This window comes from Mandrillus leucophaeus, unplaced genomic scaffold, assembly GCF_000951045.1.
Source record: "Mandrillus leucophaeus isolate KB7577 unplaced genomic scaffold, Mleu.le_1.0 Scaffold41, whole genome shotgun sequence".
Lineage (NCBI taxonomy): Eukaryota > Metazoa > Chordata > Mammalia > Primates > Cercopithecidae > Mandrillus > Mandrillus leucophaeus.
The window spans coordinates 5,768,882-5,781,088 of NW_012104365.1; the positions used below are offsets into that span (position 1 = coordinate 5,768,882).

At 62.3% G+C, this 12,207-nt stretch overlaps 3 protein-coding genes across 6 annotated transcripts in view; 2 read left to right on the forward strand and 1 right to left on the reverse strand.

Annotated features, from left to right (window-relative positions):
* Positions 1 to 963, forward strand: part of RTEL1 (regulator of telomere elongation helicase 1) — a 49,256-nt gene extending 48,293 nt beyond the window's left edge. The window contains exons 33-35 of the mRNA XM_011992438.1: positions 37 to 192; positions 298 to 620; positions 760 to 963. Of these exons, the coding sequence (XP_011847828.1) occupies positions 37 to 192; positions 298 to 620; positions 760 to 840 (560 nt within the window). The 3' untranslated portion in view covers positions 841 to 963. The remainder of the gene's footprint in view (positions 1 to 36; positions 193 to 297; positions 621 to 759) is intronic.
* Positions 404 to 3,532, forward strand: TNFRSF6B (tumor necrosis factor receptor superfamily, member 6b, decoy). Its single transcript, XM_011992388.1, has 5 exons — positions 404 to 450; positions 760 to 836; positions 1,689 to 2,120; positions 2,257 to 2,451; positions 3,125 to 3,532. The coding sequence occupies exons 3-5, from the start codon at positions 1,697 to 1,699 to the stop codon at positions 3,406 to 3,408; spliced, it is 903 nt and encodes a 300-aa protein (XP_011847778.1). The 5' UTR covers positions 404 to 450; positions 760 to 836; positions 1,689 to 1,696; the 3' UTR covers positions 3,409 to 3,532.
* Positions 3,490 to 12,186, reverse strand: ARFRP1 (ADP-ribosylation factor related protein 1). 4 transcript variants are annotated; one of them, XM_011992385.1, is made up of 7 exons: positions 12,015 to 12,186; positions 11,667 to 11,754; positions 11,348 to 11,430; positions 7,009 to 7,090; positions 6,715 to 6,785; positions 5,446 to 5,546; positions 3,490 to 5,375 (listed from the first exon to the last, which is right to left on the reverse strand). In XM_011992385.1, exons 1-7 carry the CDS (start codon positions 12,105 to 12,107, stop codon positions 5,288 to 5,290), a joined length of 606 nt encoding a protein of 201 aa, XP_011847775.1. In that variant the 5' UTR covers positions 12,108 to 12,186; the 3' UTR covers positions 3,490 to 5,287. The 4 variants fall into 4 exon arrangements, 3 of the variants coding, with proteins under 3 accessions (XP_011847775.1, XP_011847776.1, XP_011847777.1); XM_011992386.1 differs by having other exon boundaries at positions 4,304 to 5,375; positions 5,446 to 5,598; positions 6,715 to 6,783; positions 12,015 to 12,185; XR_001007383.1 differs by lacking the exon at positions 6,715 to 6,785 and having other exon boundaries at positions 4,304 to 5,375; positions 12,015 to 12,185.
* Positions 12,187 to 12,207: the final 21 nt, after the last annotated feature.

A 12,207-nucleotide genomic window follows, 5' to 3' on the forward strand; every position in this document is an offset into this window, starting at 1 on the left:
TGGGGGTCGTGCCGGGTCTGAGTGAAGCTCCCGCAGGGTTCAGCATGTTTGTGCGTCCACACCACAAGCAGCGCTTCTCACAGACGTGCACAGACCTGACCGGCAGACCCTCCCTGGGCATGGAGCCACCAGGACCCCAGGAGGAGAGTCTTGCTGTGCCTCCTGTGCTCACCCACAGGGCTCCCCAACCAGGTAGGGCGCCTGCCTGGCTGTTCCTGACAGTGCCCCAACCGCACGCAGCCCTGGGAGCAAGCAGCAAAGCCCCAGGCCCCGCTTAGACTCAGTCTCCGTCTCCAGGCCCCTCACGATCCGAGAAGCCCGGAAAGACCCAGAGCAAGATCTCGACCTTCCTTAGACAGAGGCCAGCAGGGACTGTGGGGGCGGGCGGTGAGGCTGCAGGGCCCAGCCAGTCCCCAGGACCTCCCCACGGGCCTGCAGCATCTGAGTGGGGTGAGCCTCCTGGGAGAGACCTCGCTGGGCAGCAGGCTGCGGGAGCTCCGAGTGGGCCCCTCTCAGCAGGCTGTGTGTGCCAGGGCTGTGGGGCGGAGGACGTGGTGCCCTTCCAGTGCCCTGCCTGTGATTTCCAGCGCTGCCAAGCCTGTTGGCAACGGCACCTTCAGGTTGGTGCCTGGCCACTACAGTTCCTGCTGGGTGTAGCCCCAGGTGGTGGGCTGAGGGTGAAAGGGCGGGGTATAGCCCCAGGTGGTGGGCTGGTGGCAACGCCTGGCAGGTGCGTCCAGTGGGCCGGTTGTCTCACAGGCCTCTAGGACGTGCCCATCCTGCCACACCGCCTCCAGGAAGCAGAGCGTCACGCAGGTCTTCTGGCCAGAGCCCCAGTGAGTGCCCACGGAGGCCCTCAGCACACCCGACGTGGCTTGATCACGTGCTTGTCCAGCTCTGGTGGGCCAAAGAACCACCCAACAGAATAGGCCAGCCCATGCCTGCCTGCCTGCCCCACTGCAGTGGGACCGGATCTGGGCCTCCCTCTGAGAAGCCCTGAGCTACGTTGGGGTCTGGGGTGGGTCTCTGGGAAGGTGCTTCCCCAGAACTTCCCTGGCTCCTGGCCTGTGAGTGGTGCCACAGGGGCATCCCAGCTGAGCCCCTCACCAGGAAGGAGACCCCCGTGGGCATGTGTCCACTTTCCATCAGGCGACAGGGTTCTCTAATAAAAGTGCTGGCAGTGCCCCGGACAGTGTCTTCGTGGCCTGGGCTTGGTGGTGGGAGTTGAGGAGAGACAGGGAGTTGGCACAGGCCCCTCGTAGCCTGCCTTGTGACACTACTTCCTCCACAGTGGGCTCAGCCCTGCCCTCATCCTCACCGCTGCAGCCAAGCTGCAACTGGGGGGGGATCCACCAATACACCAGCTGCCTGGGCTGGTTGCGGGGTCAGGAGCTGCCCCAGGTGCTGAGGAGGGCGGTTCCCTGGCTGGTGAAGCCCCTCACAGAACCACCCTTGGACTGAGCTGTGGGGAGGGATGGTACCAGGTGGGTGAGGGGGGCTGCCTGGGGAGGGAGGAGTTCCTATGGGGCGTGGTGAGGCTGGCCCGGCCCTCTCCCTGCCCATATAGGGCGGCAGCAGGATGGGCTTGGGGATGGGCAGTCCCTCCGCCTGTGGGCAGAGGCGGCGGCATGTTGGTCAGGCACAGCAGGATCCGGTGTCCGCGCTGAGCCACGCTCTCCCTGCTCCAGCAAGGACCATGAAGGCGCTGGAGGGGCCGGGCCTGCTGCTGCTGTGCCTGGTGTGGGCGCTGCCCACCCTGCTGCTGGTGCCGGCCATGCGTGGAGCGACAGAGGCACCCACTTACCCCTGGCGGGACACAGACACGGGGGAGTGGCTGGTGTGCGCCCAGTGCCCCCCAGGCACCTTTGTGCAGCAGCCCTGCCGCCGAGACAGCCCCACGACGTGTGGCCCGTGTCCTCCACGCCACTACACGCAGTTCTGGAACTACCTGGAGCGCTGCCGCTACTGCAACATCCTCTGTGGGGAGCGCGAGGAAGAGGCACGGCCTTGCCACGCCACCCACAACCGCGCCTGCCGCTGCCGCACCGGCTTCTTCGCGCACGCTGGTTTCTGCCTGGAGCATGCATCGTGTCCGCCTGGCACCGGCGTGATGGCCCTGGGTGAGAGCCGGATGAGGGGAAGGGCCCCCAGGAGTGGTGGTCGGAGGTGTGGCAGGGGTCAGGTTGCTGGTCCCAGGCTTGCACCCTGAGCTAGGACACCAGTTCCCCTGACCCTGTTCTTCCCTCCCGGCTGCAGGCACCCCCAGCCAGAACACACAGTGCCAGCCGTGCCCCCCAGGCACCTTCTCAGCCAGCAGCTCCAGCTCAGAGCAGTGCCAGCCCCACCGTAACTGCACGGCCCTGGGCCTGGCCCTCAACGTGCCAGGCTCTTCCTCCCATGACGCCCTATGCACCAGCTGCACTGCCTTCCCCCTCAGCACCAGGGTACCAGGTGAGCCAGAGGACTGAGGGAGTAGCGCACTGCAGGCCAGGCCCACTTGTGCCCTCACTCCAGCCCCTACACGTGCATCTAGCCTAAAGCATGCCAGCTGACCTCGGGGAAGGGGCCACAGTGGATTTGAGGGGTCAGGGGTCCCTCCTCTAGATCCCCACCAAGTCTGCCCCCTCAGGGGTGGCTGAGGATTAGGATCCGAGCCAGGGCAGAGCCTCCCCTGGGGAGCCTTGGGAAGGTGGGCAGCACTCTCCTAACTGCCCGAGAGCAAGGTGGCTGGCCCCTCTGACATGGGGAAACAGGCCCGATGTTAGCCACTGTTAAGAAGCCACAGTGGTTAACACGAAGTCAGGTTCAGTCCATCTGCAGATCCCAACCAGCCCCTTCCAGTGGCCCAGGAGCCCTAAGATCCTGCCTGGGCCCCTTTGCCTCTCCCAGCCAAACTCCGAGTGGCCACTCCTGCCCCCACGCCTTTGCTCCACCGCGCTGACTGAAGGCTCCTGCCCCTTCTCCAGTCCCCACCCTTGCAGTGCTCACTCCAGCACGGCTCACTGTACAGGGATTTCTCTCCTGCAAACCCCCTGGGTGGGGCCCAGAAAACAGGGTGCTCGGCAGGCCCCCACCAGTGTCTATGGGTGAAATGAGGGGACTGCTGCCTCCCCACCCACTACAGGAACTGAGGAGTGCAAGCGTGCCGTGATCGACTTCGTGGCTTTCCAGGATATCTCCATCAAGAGGTTGCAGCGGCTGCTGCAGGCCCTTGAGGCCCCGGGGGGCTGGGGTCCAACACCAAGGGCGGGCCGCGCAGCCTTGCGGCTGAAGCTGCATCAGCGGCTCACGGAGCTCCTGGAGGCGCAGGACGGGGCACTTCTGGTGCGGCTGCTGCAGGCACTGCGTGTGGCCAGGATGCCCGGGCTGGAGCGGAGCGTCCGTGAGCGCTTCCTCCCTGGGCACTGATCCTGGCCCCCTCTCCCCCTTATTTATTCGACATCCTTGGCACCCCACTTGCACTAAAAGCGGCTTTTTTAATAGAAGAAATGAGGTTTCTTAAAGCTTATTTTTATAAAGCCTTTTCATAAAACTGGTTGTAGTTGCACAGCTACTGGGAGGGCAGCCGCAGACACCTGAGCCGCCCGGTGTGCCCAGATCCCTCAGGCTGCCATCAGAACTGTTGCTCGGGGCTTCCCCTACCTCAGACCCTCCCAGGGAGGATCACTGGGAGTGCCTCCTCTACGCTCCCGTTGACTGTGGCACGTGGCGGGGGCCCCTGAAGCTCAGGGAGGGTCAAGGCCTGGGAGGGTATCATTGCTCGAAGAACAGGACGGGGCTCAGGCCAGCCCCAGTCGCCGGGGCCCCACACTAACCCCCTCTTTTGAATTCCTCCCACTCCCAACTCTCAGGGGATTTCCCAAGAGGAGACCTGCCAAACACCTCCTCCAGGCCTCCCATGCTTCCTGGGAAGTGAAGCTTTTCCCCTTTGGGGCAGGCTCTGAAGCCTTCAGATGCATCCAGAGCAACTGGGGGCCCGCCCCAGCCACACTCCCCTGCGTGGCCAGTTTCCCGTGGCTGGAGGCCCCGCCCCCTAGGTCCTGGGAACCAACCTGCAAAACACACACAGGGTCCCCTGGAGATGACGCGGGGACTTCCAGGGCCCGACTCCCGTGAGTCACAGCCCCGCAGCTGCTGTGCCACCCCCACCCTGACTCATGCCCCTTCCCAGCAGCTCCTCCCAGGCCCCCCACGTCCTTCCCACATCCGCAGGAAGGGAGTGCCTGGACTCTCCAGGCTCCAGACCCACCTGGGGAGCCCCTCACCTGCCCACCAGCCCCTGAGCAGTCCAGTGCCACCGTCACCGTGTCCAACAGCCAGGAGCCAAGCCTCAGCCCTCCAGGAGGGAAGGGATGGACAGACCCACACTTGCTGTCTTTATTTTGCACTCATCCTGGGCAGCACTGGGCAGGCGGCTCCTGCCCACAGCCAGACTGAGGAAGAACAGAGCCCTCGGCAGGCCCAGTGGGGGCTGTGCAGGGAGGGCCCCAGGATCAGTCTTACTCCCAAGCAGGGGACGCAGGCCCTGCACAGCACTGACACAGGGCCCCCCAGAGAACCCCTCCAGGAGGTTCTCTCTTGGCTGGGAGAGGGCTCTGGACCCCCACACACACTCCCCACTTGCAGGGCTGGGGCACAAAAACAGCCACTCCCAGCAGAGGCCCCCTCAGCTTTTTTGCATCAGCTCCCTCCCAGGGGATTAAGATGAGGCGAAGCCAGGCTCAGGTGCGGAGTGTATGTCTTCCCTCACAGGCCTCCTCGGCTCTGTCCCGAGGCTGCATCAGAATCCAGGGCCCCCGCTGGCCTTTGGGGACATGGCCTGGGTCTTCCTCAAGGCAAGATCAGCCCCAGACCACCTCCAGGGTCACGGGGCACAAGCCAGAGGGCAACCATGGCTGACTGGCCTCCTTCTCGATGGGGTGGACATGCAGCCACGGAATCTCCCAAAGGCCCCACAGGGCTGTCCCCAGGCAGTCCAAGCCAGCCTGAGCACTGGAGCCCCGATTCCCAACCAGGTCTCCCTCAGACCCCCCCGAAAGGGCCCAGAAAGGCCACCGCAGCGCCCCATGGAAAGGCTGCCGCCAGAGGGCGTTAGCCGGGCGGCCAGACTCCCCTCCAAAACCTCCGAGGCCTACACTTTTCCAGACGTAGAGGAAAGTTTGTCTTCGAGAAAACAAAGGAAATGGAAGAACCCCAAAGCAAAGCAAACCCACCCCCCAGACGAGCAGCCAACAGGCCGCTCCTCCAGCACCGGGCACCAGCCGTCCCGACGGCAGCGCGGCCGCGCCTACGTGATGTCCCTCTGCCGCGGCGGCCGGTGCACGTTCCGCACGACACACTTCACCATCCACTCGATGCCCTCGCGCACCCCTTTGCTGTGAAGACAGGGGGTGTGAGGGGGCTGGCCTTGGTCCCCAAAGCCCCTGCAGGTGCAGCTCCACTCACCCCGTGAGGGCCGAGCAGGCCTGGGTCAGGCAATCCCGCCTGCCGATCTTGCTGGTGCAGTCGCTGAAGGCCGTCTTGATGTCAGGGATTGAGAGGCACGTCTGGGGGAGGCAAGGCCATGAGGAGCAGCCCCCACATCTGGCCCTGTCCTGCCTGTGGGCCTGGGACTCTCAGAAGGGCATATGCCCTTCACCCCAGAAAAACAGGCAGAGCTCCAGGAGGGTCCCAGTGTCTCCCAGAGGCCACAGCGGTGAGGACCCTGCGCTCACCCCGAGGCTGAACGTGGCTGGTAGTGCCTGGGACAGACGCTAGACGTCCACACAGCTGCAAGGAATCCACCCCCATCCCCTTCCTGGGGGACACCATGAGGCCCGAGGTGGGGCACCAAGGGTTGATGCCTCCTGGGCAGTGGCGGAGGCAGGTCCCAGGGGCCCATACAGCTGGGAATAATGGAGGGGTGGGAGCCCTGCGTTGGGCCCACATGGCCAGGGATGATGTGGGGGGGAGCCCTGCGTCGGTGATGGGGGCAGTCTGCAATCACGGTCACTTCTGCTCACAACCACCTGCCCAGTCCTCAAAAGAGCAGCCCTCCCCTTTCCTCTGAGGGGAGACCCCTGCCCCACACCAGGTGGCCCTCTTGTCGGCTGAGATTGTGGGGGAGGCCAGCCCTACAGGCTGGGGGCAACAGAGCTGCCCCAGAGAAGGCGGGCAGTAAAGATTCACCCTGGCCCTCTGGACACTGCACTGCTTCTGTGGAAGCCACTCCAAGAGGACGGCAAGAATTCAGTGTGACCAGTGCTCCAGGGGACAGCAGCACCTCAGAGGGGTCTTGAGGGGCTGCCCTGGGGGTGGGGCTGGCACAGATGCCCCCTCCAAGCGTAGCAGGAACAAGTGAGGGTCAGAGCTGACTCCCACCAGGGCCCCAGCATCACTTTTTGAGCTCTGAGTTTCATCTGGGTCTCCCCACAGCTCAGTCGTACGCTCCTGAGACACGGCCGCCTTCAGGGGAGAGGTGCCCGGCATGGCAGGAAGAGGCCTACTGGGTGCCTGCCTCGAGGTGCGAGAACCTCCAGGGCTGGCAGCAGCAGGTCCGGAGAGGAACCAGGCTTGGGAAGCTGCCGGGGGCAGGGCGGGCCTTGAGAATGGCTCTGTGCCCCTGGGCGGTCACTGGGCCTGGGCCTGGGGTGTCTGGGTGCACACACTGCTCCCCTTGCTGTGGGGGAGTCTGGGGACTTGGGAAGCTGCTGCAGGAGATGGGGTGGGGCTCACCTCCACATCCTGCTTGTTGGCCAGCACCAAGACAGGGACACCGCACAGCGCCTCGCTGGTCACCACCTTCTCTGGGGAGGGCAGGAGAGGCAGCACCTCACACCCAGCATCCTGCCTGACTGCCCTGGGGCCCACAGCCGTGGACGCCGACAGCTGCTCCCTCTGCCCCCCATTGCCTATGAGGCAGGAGCGCTTCTGACCAGACACTGAGCCAGCCCCAGGTACAGAGCTGCCCAAGCTGGACCTGCCCCCACTCACCATCCACCCCTCCCAGAGCAGCCAGGCCGCACTCACCGAACGCCTGCTTGGACTCGGCCAGCCTCTCCTCATCGGTGGAGTCAATGACGTAGATGACGCCGTGACACTCTGCATAATACTGGGAGGAAGCAGGAGTTGGGGCTCAGTCCCCACCCTGCCAAGGGCCAGGCCTGTGTCATGGCCACTGTGGGGGGCTCACATGAGCAATGGGCAAAAGAGCAGCTCCCGCTTGCAAGACCCTTCTGGGATGCATTCCGGGGTTGTGGGGAAATCTGGTGGAGGTGCCCCCAGGCACTGCTCCTAAGAACCTGCCTGCAACCTTTGGCCTGATGGCGGCCAGAGAAAAAGGTGAAAGACAGGGATTGGGCCAGGCATGGTAGCTCACAATTATCCCAACACTTTGGGGGGCAGAAGCAGGAGGATCACCTGAGCCCAGTTCACGGCCAACCTGGGCAATGTAGTGAGACTTCGTCTCTACAAAAGCTTATGGTAATGTGCGCCTGTAGTCCTAGCTACTTGGGAGGCTGAGGTGGGAGAATGGCTTGAGCCTGGGAGGTTGAGGCTGTAGTGAGCTCTGATCATGCCACTGTGCTCCAGCCTGGGTGAGAATGAGAGACCCTATCTCAAAAAAAAGATAGGGTTTGGGGGCTGGAGGAACACAAACCACAGCCTGGCCTGTCGAGGGAGTGCACCTCCGTGGGGCTCCGTGCCAGCACCTCGTGCGGGGAGGGATTGTGGCCATGCGGATGACAACACTGACCAGCGCCATGTACGAGGCGAGCCCTCCCTGCCAGGACAGGGCCAGAGTCACTGAACTCAAGACTTTTGCAGGCTGGGCTGGTCAGTCCTGGGCTCGCTGGCGACACTGCTGGGCAAGACAGGGCACAGACCCTGCGGCCTCGGGTACGAGTGCCGAGCCCCGGACCAGATGAGTGCACCTCTGTCGGAATCAGAAAAGAATACAGGAAACTCCGCGTCCACGTGGAGCAAACAGCTCACATTTGCCACTTTGCCTCCAGGCTGTGCCAGCTCTCCTGCCTGGGCATGAGGTCCCAGAGACCTGGAACTGGATGCTGACCAGGTAGGACATGCTGGTGGTCAGTGTGTTAAGACACACATACCCCTGAGAGCGTGAGAAGTCAGGAGGCGCCGCCCAACTCTCCGAAATCCTTAAGGTGTCCGAGCAGGGAGTACCAGGCAACCCCATCCCAGTGCCAGACAAGCTTGTGTACCTGCACTTCTCACAGTGGAGAAAGAAGCCCAAGGCCAGGCGTCCTCCACGGTTCTGCAGGCAGCGAGGCCCCCCCACACCCCCAGGAACTTCTCTGGCCTACAGGCAGGTGCCACACACAGGCCACCAGCCCCACAGGGGACCCTGCAGTGTGGAGACTGTCTGCTGCTGACACCCAGGAGCAGGCGGACCCTGAGGCGGAGACCTCTGCGGCGGGAGGGATGGCTCTGTGGAGGCTGCAGCAAGCCCAGTGAGAGAATCCCCACGTGGCCCCCGGGGCTTCTGAACAGGGTGGCAGAAGGTTCATGTGCAACCGGGTCCTGGACCATGGGACCACGTGGTCAGAGCAACCCATCACACCTACCAGGCACAAGGCACACAGCCCAGCAGGGCTGCAGTGAGACGGGAGTGGCACCTCAGGGCTGAGTGCAGGCAGGACCTAGAGCCCCATGCCCCAGTGGAGGCGTCACAGCAGTGGTCACTGTGTGGTACCCCACAATGAGGGGAAGAGGGAAATGTCCAAGCGTGGCTCCTGGCTGGCCAGCTGACCCCAGCGGAGCAATCAGAGGGACTGTGGGTCTGAGTGTTTCTCCCCAGCAGCAATGGGAGCTCCCCAACTGCCAAGTGCCAGCCAGCCTGAGAGACTAGTGTCACAGCAAAGAACCCAGGAGCTGAGGTCCTGGCACATGCCACCCGTGGACGCCGGCCCGGGGTCCAGCCCCAGGACGAGGCCGATTCCCAATGACAGCCCTTTCGCTCTGCACGAGGATGCAGGATGCAGGATGCAGGAACCGGGGTGGGAGCAGAGACCTCCCTTCCGGTCCCTCCTGGGGGGTCTCTGCTGCTGATCCTCCCAGCTCTGAGCTCAGCAGGGTCAGGCGTCCCAGCCACTAGAGCAGCACATACTCAGCTGACACGCTGAACGATGAGCCACAGCTGCCTCACGGGCATGAAATGCACCTCATATCTAGGAGACCCTGGTGGGCAGGAGACGGGGCTGCTATCCCACAGCTGGGGACCCAGAGAGCCACTGGCCCCACCAAGGTGGCGTCTGGAGAAGGACTCAGACTACCAGGAAATCACACCCCAGCAGAAGTGGTAGTGAATTGGGGGGACACTCAAGGAAGAATGCAGCCCTAAGTCCAGCAGCAAGGATGAGCTATAGTGGCCCCCTTAAGTCTCCCTCTTCCAGTTTCCCCTTAAGAGAGACCCTCGGGACCTTGGAGGAGCCCGTCTCCGATGTGGAAGTGTGGGTCCATGCAAGGCTGTGGCTGCGGCCAGTGCAGGCGTCTGTGGCCCCAGTGTATTCTTGCTTCATGCTGGAGAACACTGTACCAGCGGATGGCCTCGTTCTGGTTTCTGTGGGACCCACTCTGGCTGCAAAGAGCCATGCTGCCAGGTCACACCTGCCCAGGGCAGCCCACGCTGGAGACCCACCGGGCCGTGGCGTGAAGTCCCGGCCAGCCTGGCCCGACATGGCCCAGCACAGCCAGTTCTCCTCCAGGGCTCCCTGCTGGGCCAACCACAGCTCCGCGGATCCTGCTGCCTGAATCGACCTCTCCTCTCCCATCCTCGCTGCCTTCCTGATGCTGACCCCCAATATGCATCCTGTATCTCAACCTGTCTCGGCATCTGTGCCTGAGACACTGGCCTGTGACAAGATCATCATCATCTTTGTCCCTCCCCAAGCACGCTGGGCACTGGACCCAGGCTCTGACTCAGCTTGTCCCATCTGACTACAGTGGACCTACAGGATCTATCAGAGATCACTTGGCCATGGGAGAAATGACCTCTCGGCTAGAAATCACAGCAGGAGGGGACACTTCGGTGGGGCCTAGGCAAGAGGAACTGGGATCAAAAAGGAGATCAGGACCTGGGCATTCAACTCTAGAGCTGGCGGCTGGCAAGCATCAGGGCAGCCAAGGCACCAGGGCCGCCCCACACCCACTGTGCCAGCCTAGGGCAGGGAGCCCCAGGAAGCCACAGGCTCTGCCCTGCTCAGTGCTGGACTCAGTGCCTGGCCCAGGCTGAGAAGGAGAGAAACTGTAGTCTGGGGGGTGTGGGGGAGGGGCACCACACTGGGATCTCAGAAAAGCCCAAAACCTGCGTCAAACGAGGAGACCGCTGCTGTGGGACCCTGAGGAGTCTTCTGGTGACCACGGAAGAACGAATGTTAAGCTAGAACTGAGGTAACCCCATCGGGGAGAGGCAGCCGTCGTGCCTTCCCCACATCTGGCTGGTCTTTGCCATTTCTGTGTCGTGGTGGTGAGCAGCAAGATCTCTGAGCTGAAAGGAAGCACTCGCTTTGGGGGAGTGCAGGGTCCCCAGGTCCCCACACTTTGTCTTGTCCTGACTGAGAAAGAAACACACTGCCCTGACCTCTCTGACCTGGCCAACGAGGTTTCCCTTGGGCTCAAACCCAAGCCAGGGCTTGAACATTCCGACACTTGTAAGATGTTTAGGTTGTTAACATAATGTTCAGGTTTCAAAACATTGAAACAAATTAGCCCCAGCCCTGAACCCAATTCCTTAAATTTTCGTTTAAACGCCACACCCTGCTCTCCCAGCTTCGGACAGGACCAGTGAGCACGCCCCTCCCTTTGCTGGTCACCTGAGGATGCTGCACTCTGTCAACAGGTTCCCCTAACGCGTGCCCTGACCTGAGGATGCCCCAGTCTGTCAACAGGTTCCCCAAACGCGTGCCCTGACCTGAGGATGCTGCACTCTGTCAACAGGTTCCCCTAACGCGTGCCCTGACCTGAGGATGCCCCAGTCTGTCAACAGGTTCCCCTAACGCGTGCCCTGACCTGAGGATGCCCCACTCTGTCAACAAGTTCCCTAATACATGCTCTGATCTGATCGCCTTGGCGTTTAGTGATTCTTTCCTTGGAATCTCCACTGGCCCCATCGCAGGGAACTCCCAAGTAGGAAACTCCCCTACCACCACTTTTGGGGCAACTTTAGCTAAGGGTTCGGCTGGGACAAACCAGGGAGCCACTCGGGAACCTGGGACAGGACCAGAGAGAAACCCCCAGGGACAAAGTGGGTAATGAAAGTGGCTGAGGAAGGGCCCAAAGGGTGCCCTCTGGAAAGAAATGGCACTGAAGGGCTGGAGGGGGGGTGGTCCTGACCAGGGAGTCTTACCTTGTCCCACAAAGACTGCAGCTCTTCCTGCCCTCCTAAGTCCCAGAACATGAGCCGAGCCTTTCCCACATCCACAGTGCCAACTGGGGAGAGGAGGAAACAGGCAAGGCTCGTGCCCTTGGTCCTCCACACACCCAGTCCCAGCTCTCCCGGGGGATGGAGCAAACCATGCTGGTGCCACTCAAATGAGACTTGAGAGGGGACTGACAGGGCTGTGGCCAAGGGCCAGCTGGACTGTGAACGTCACAGCATCCTCAAGGCCCCAAACCCACAGCCTGCTATTTGTTTAGACCCCTTACTGTTTGTTTAGACCCCTTACTGTTCAGACCCACGGTGGTGGTGATTTTGGATAGACTCATTCCCTTGTAGTTCTTGTTAAACCGGGTTTTTGACTGCTCCAGGAAGGTCTGAGGAGAGAGGGAGAGGAAGACACATCAAGTAGGGGCTACACTGGCTTCCCAAATATCCTTCCTCAGGCCTGTTCCTTGAGAGAGAAAAACAGAAACAAAGCAACACTCTGCCCTTCAGGAAGCTGGTGGTGACGATCCTGTCGTCTCAGGTGAAATGTGGCTTCCATCTGGGTAGTGAACATGCAGCTGACAGCGCAAAACCGAAGCGGGGGCCACCCGGCCGTGGGAAAGGTGCGGGCAAGGGAGTGGGCACTCACCGTCTTCCCAGCATTGTCCAGGCCCAGGATCAGGATGCAGTACTCGTCCTTCTGAAACATGTACTTGTACAAGCCCGACAGCAGCGTGTACATCCTGCCCTGGGCGCCCCGACACGTGTCAGTGCGCAGCCAGAACGCGGCTCCCTCCCCCGGGCTTCCCCCGGCGGTCAGCGGCTCCCTCCCCCGGGCTTCC

Bases quoted from the DNA above. Each gene is read 5' to 3' on its own strand.
- TNFRSF6B (XM_011992388.1), top strand. From the start codon at position 1,697: ATGAAGGCGCTGGAGGGGCCGGGCCTGCTGCTGCTGTGCCTGGTGTGG. The intron at 2,121-2,256 runs GTGAGAGCCGGA...TCCCGGCTGCAG, and splicing joins CACCGGCGTGATGGCCCTGG to GCACCCCCAGCCAGAACACA. The intron at 2,452-3,124 runs GTGAGCCAGAGG...CACCCACTACAG, and splicing joins CCTCAGCACCAGGGTACCAG to GAACTGAGGAGTGCAAGCGT.
- ARFRP1 (XM_011992385.1), bottom strand. From the start codon at position 12,107: ATGTACACGCTGCTGTCGGGCTTGTACAAGTACATGTTTCAGAAGGAC. The intron at 7,091-11,347 runs GTAAGACTCCCT...GCTTCCTCCCAG, and splicing joins TGCAGTCTTTGTGGGACAAG to TATTATGCAGAGTGTCACGG. The intron at 5,547-6,714 runs GTGAGCCCCACC...TGCCTCCCCCAG, and splicing joins CCAACAAGCAGGATGTGGAG to ACGTGCCTCTCAATCCCTGA.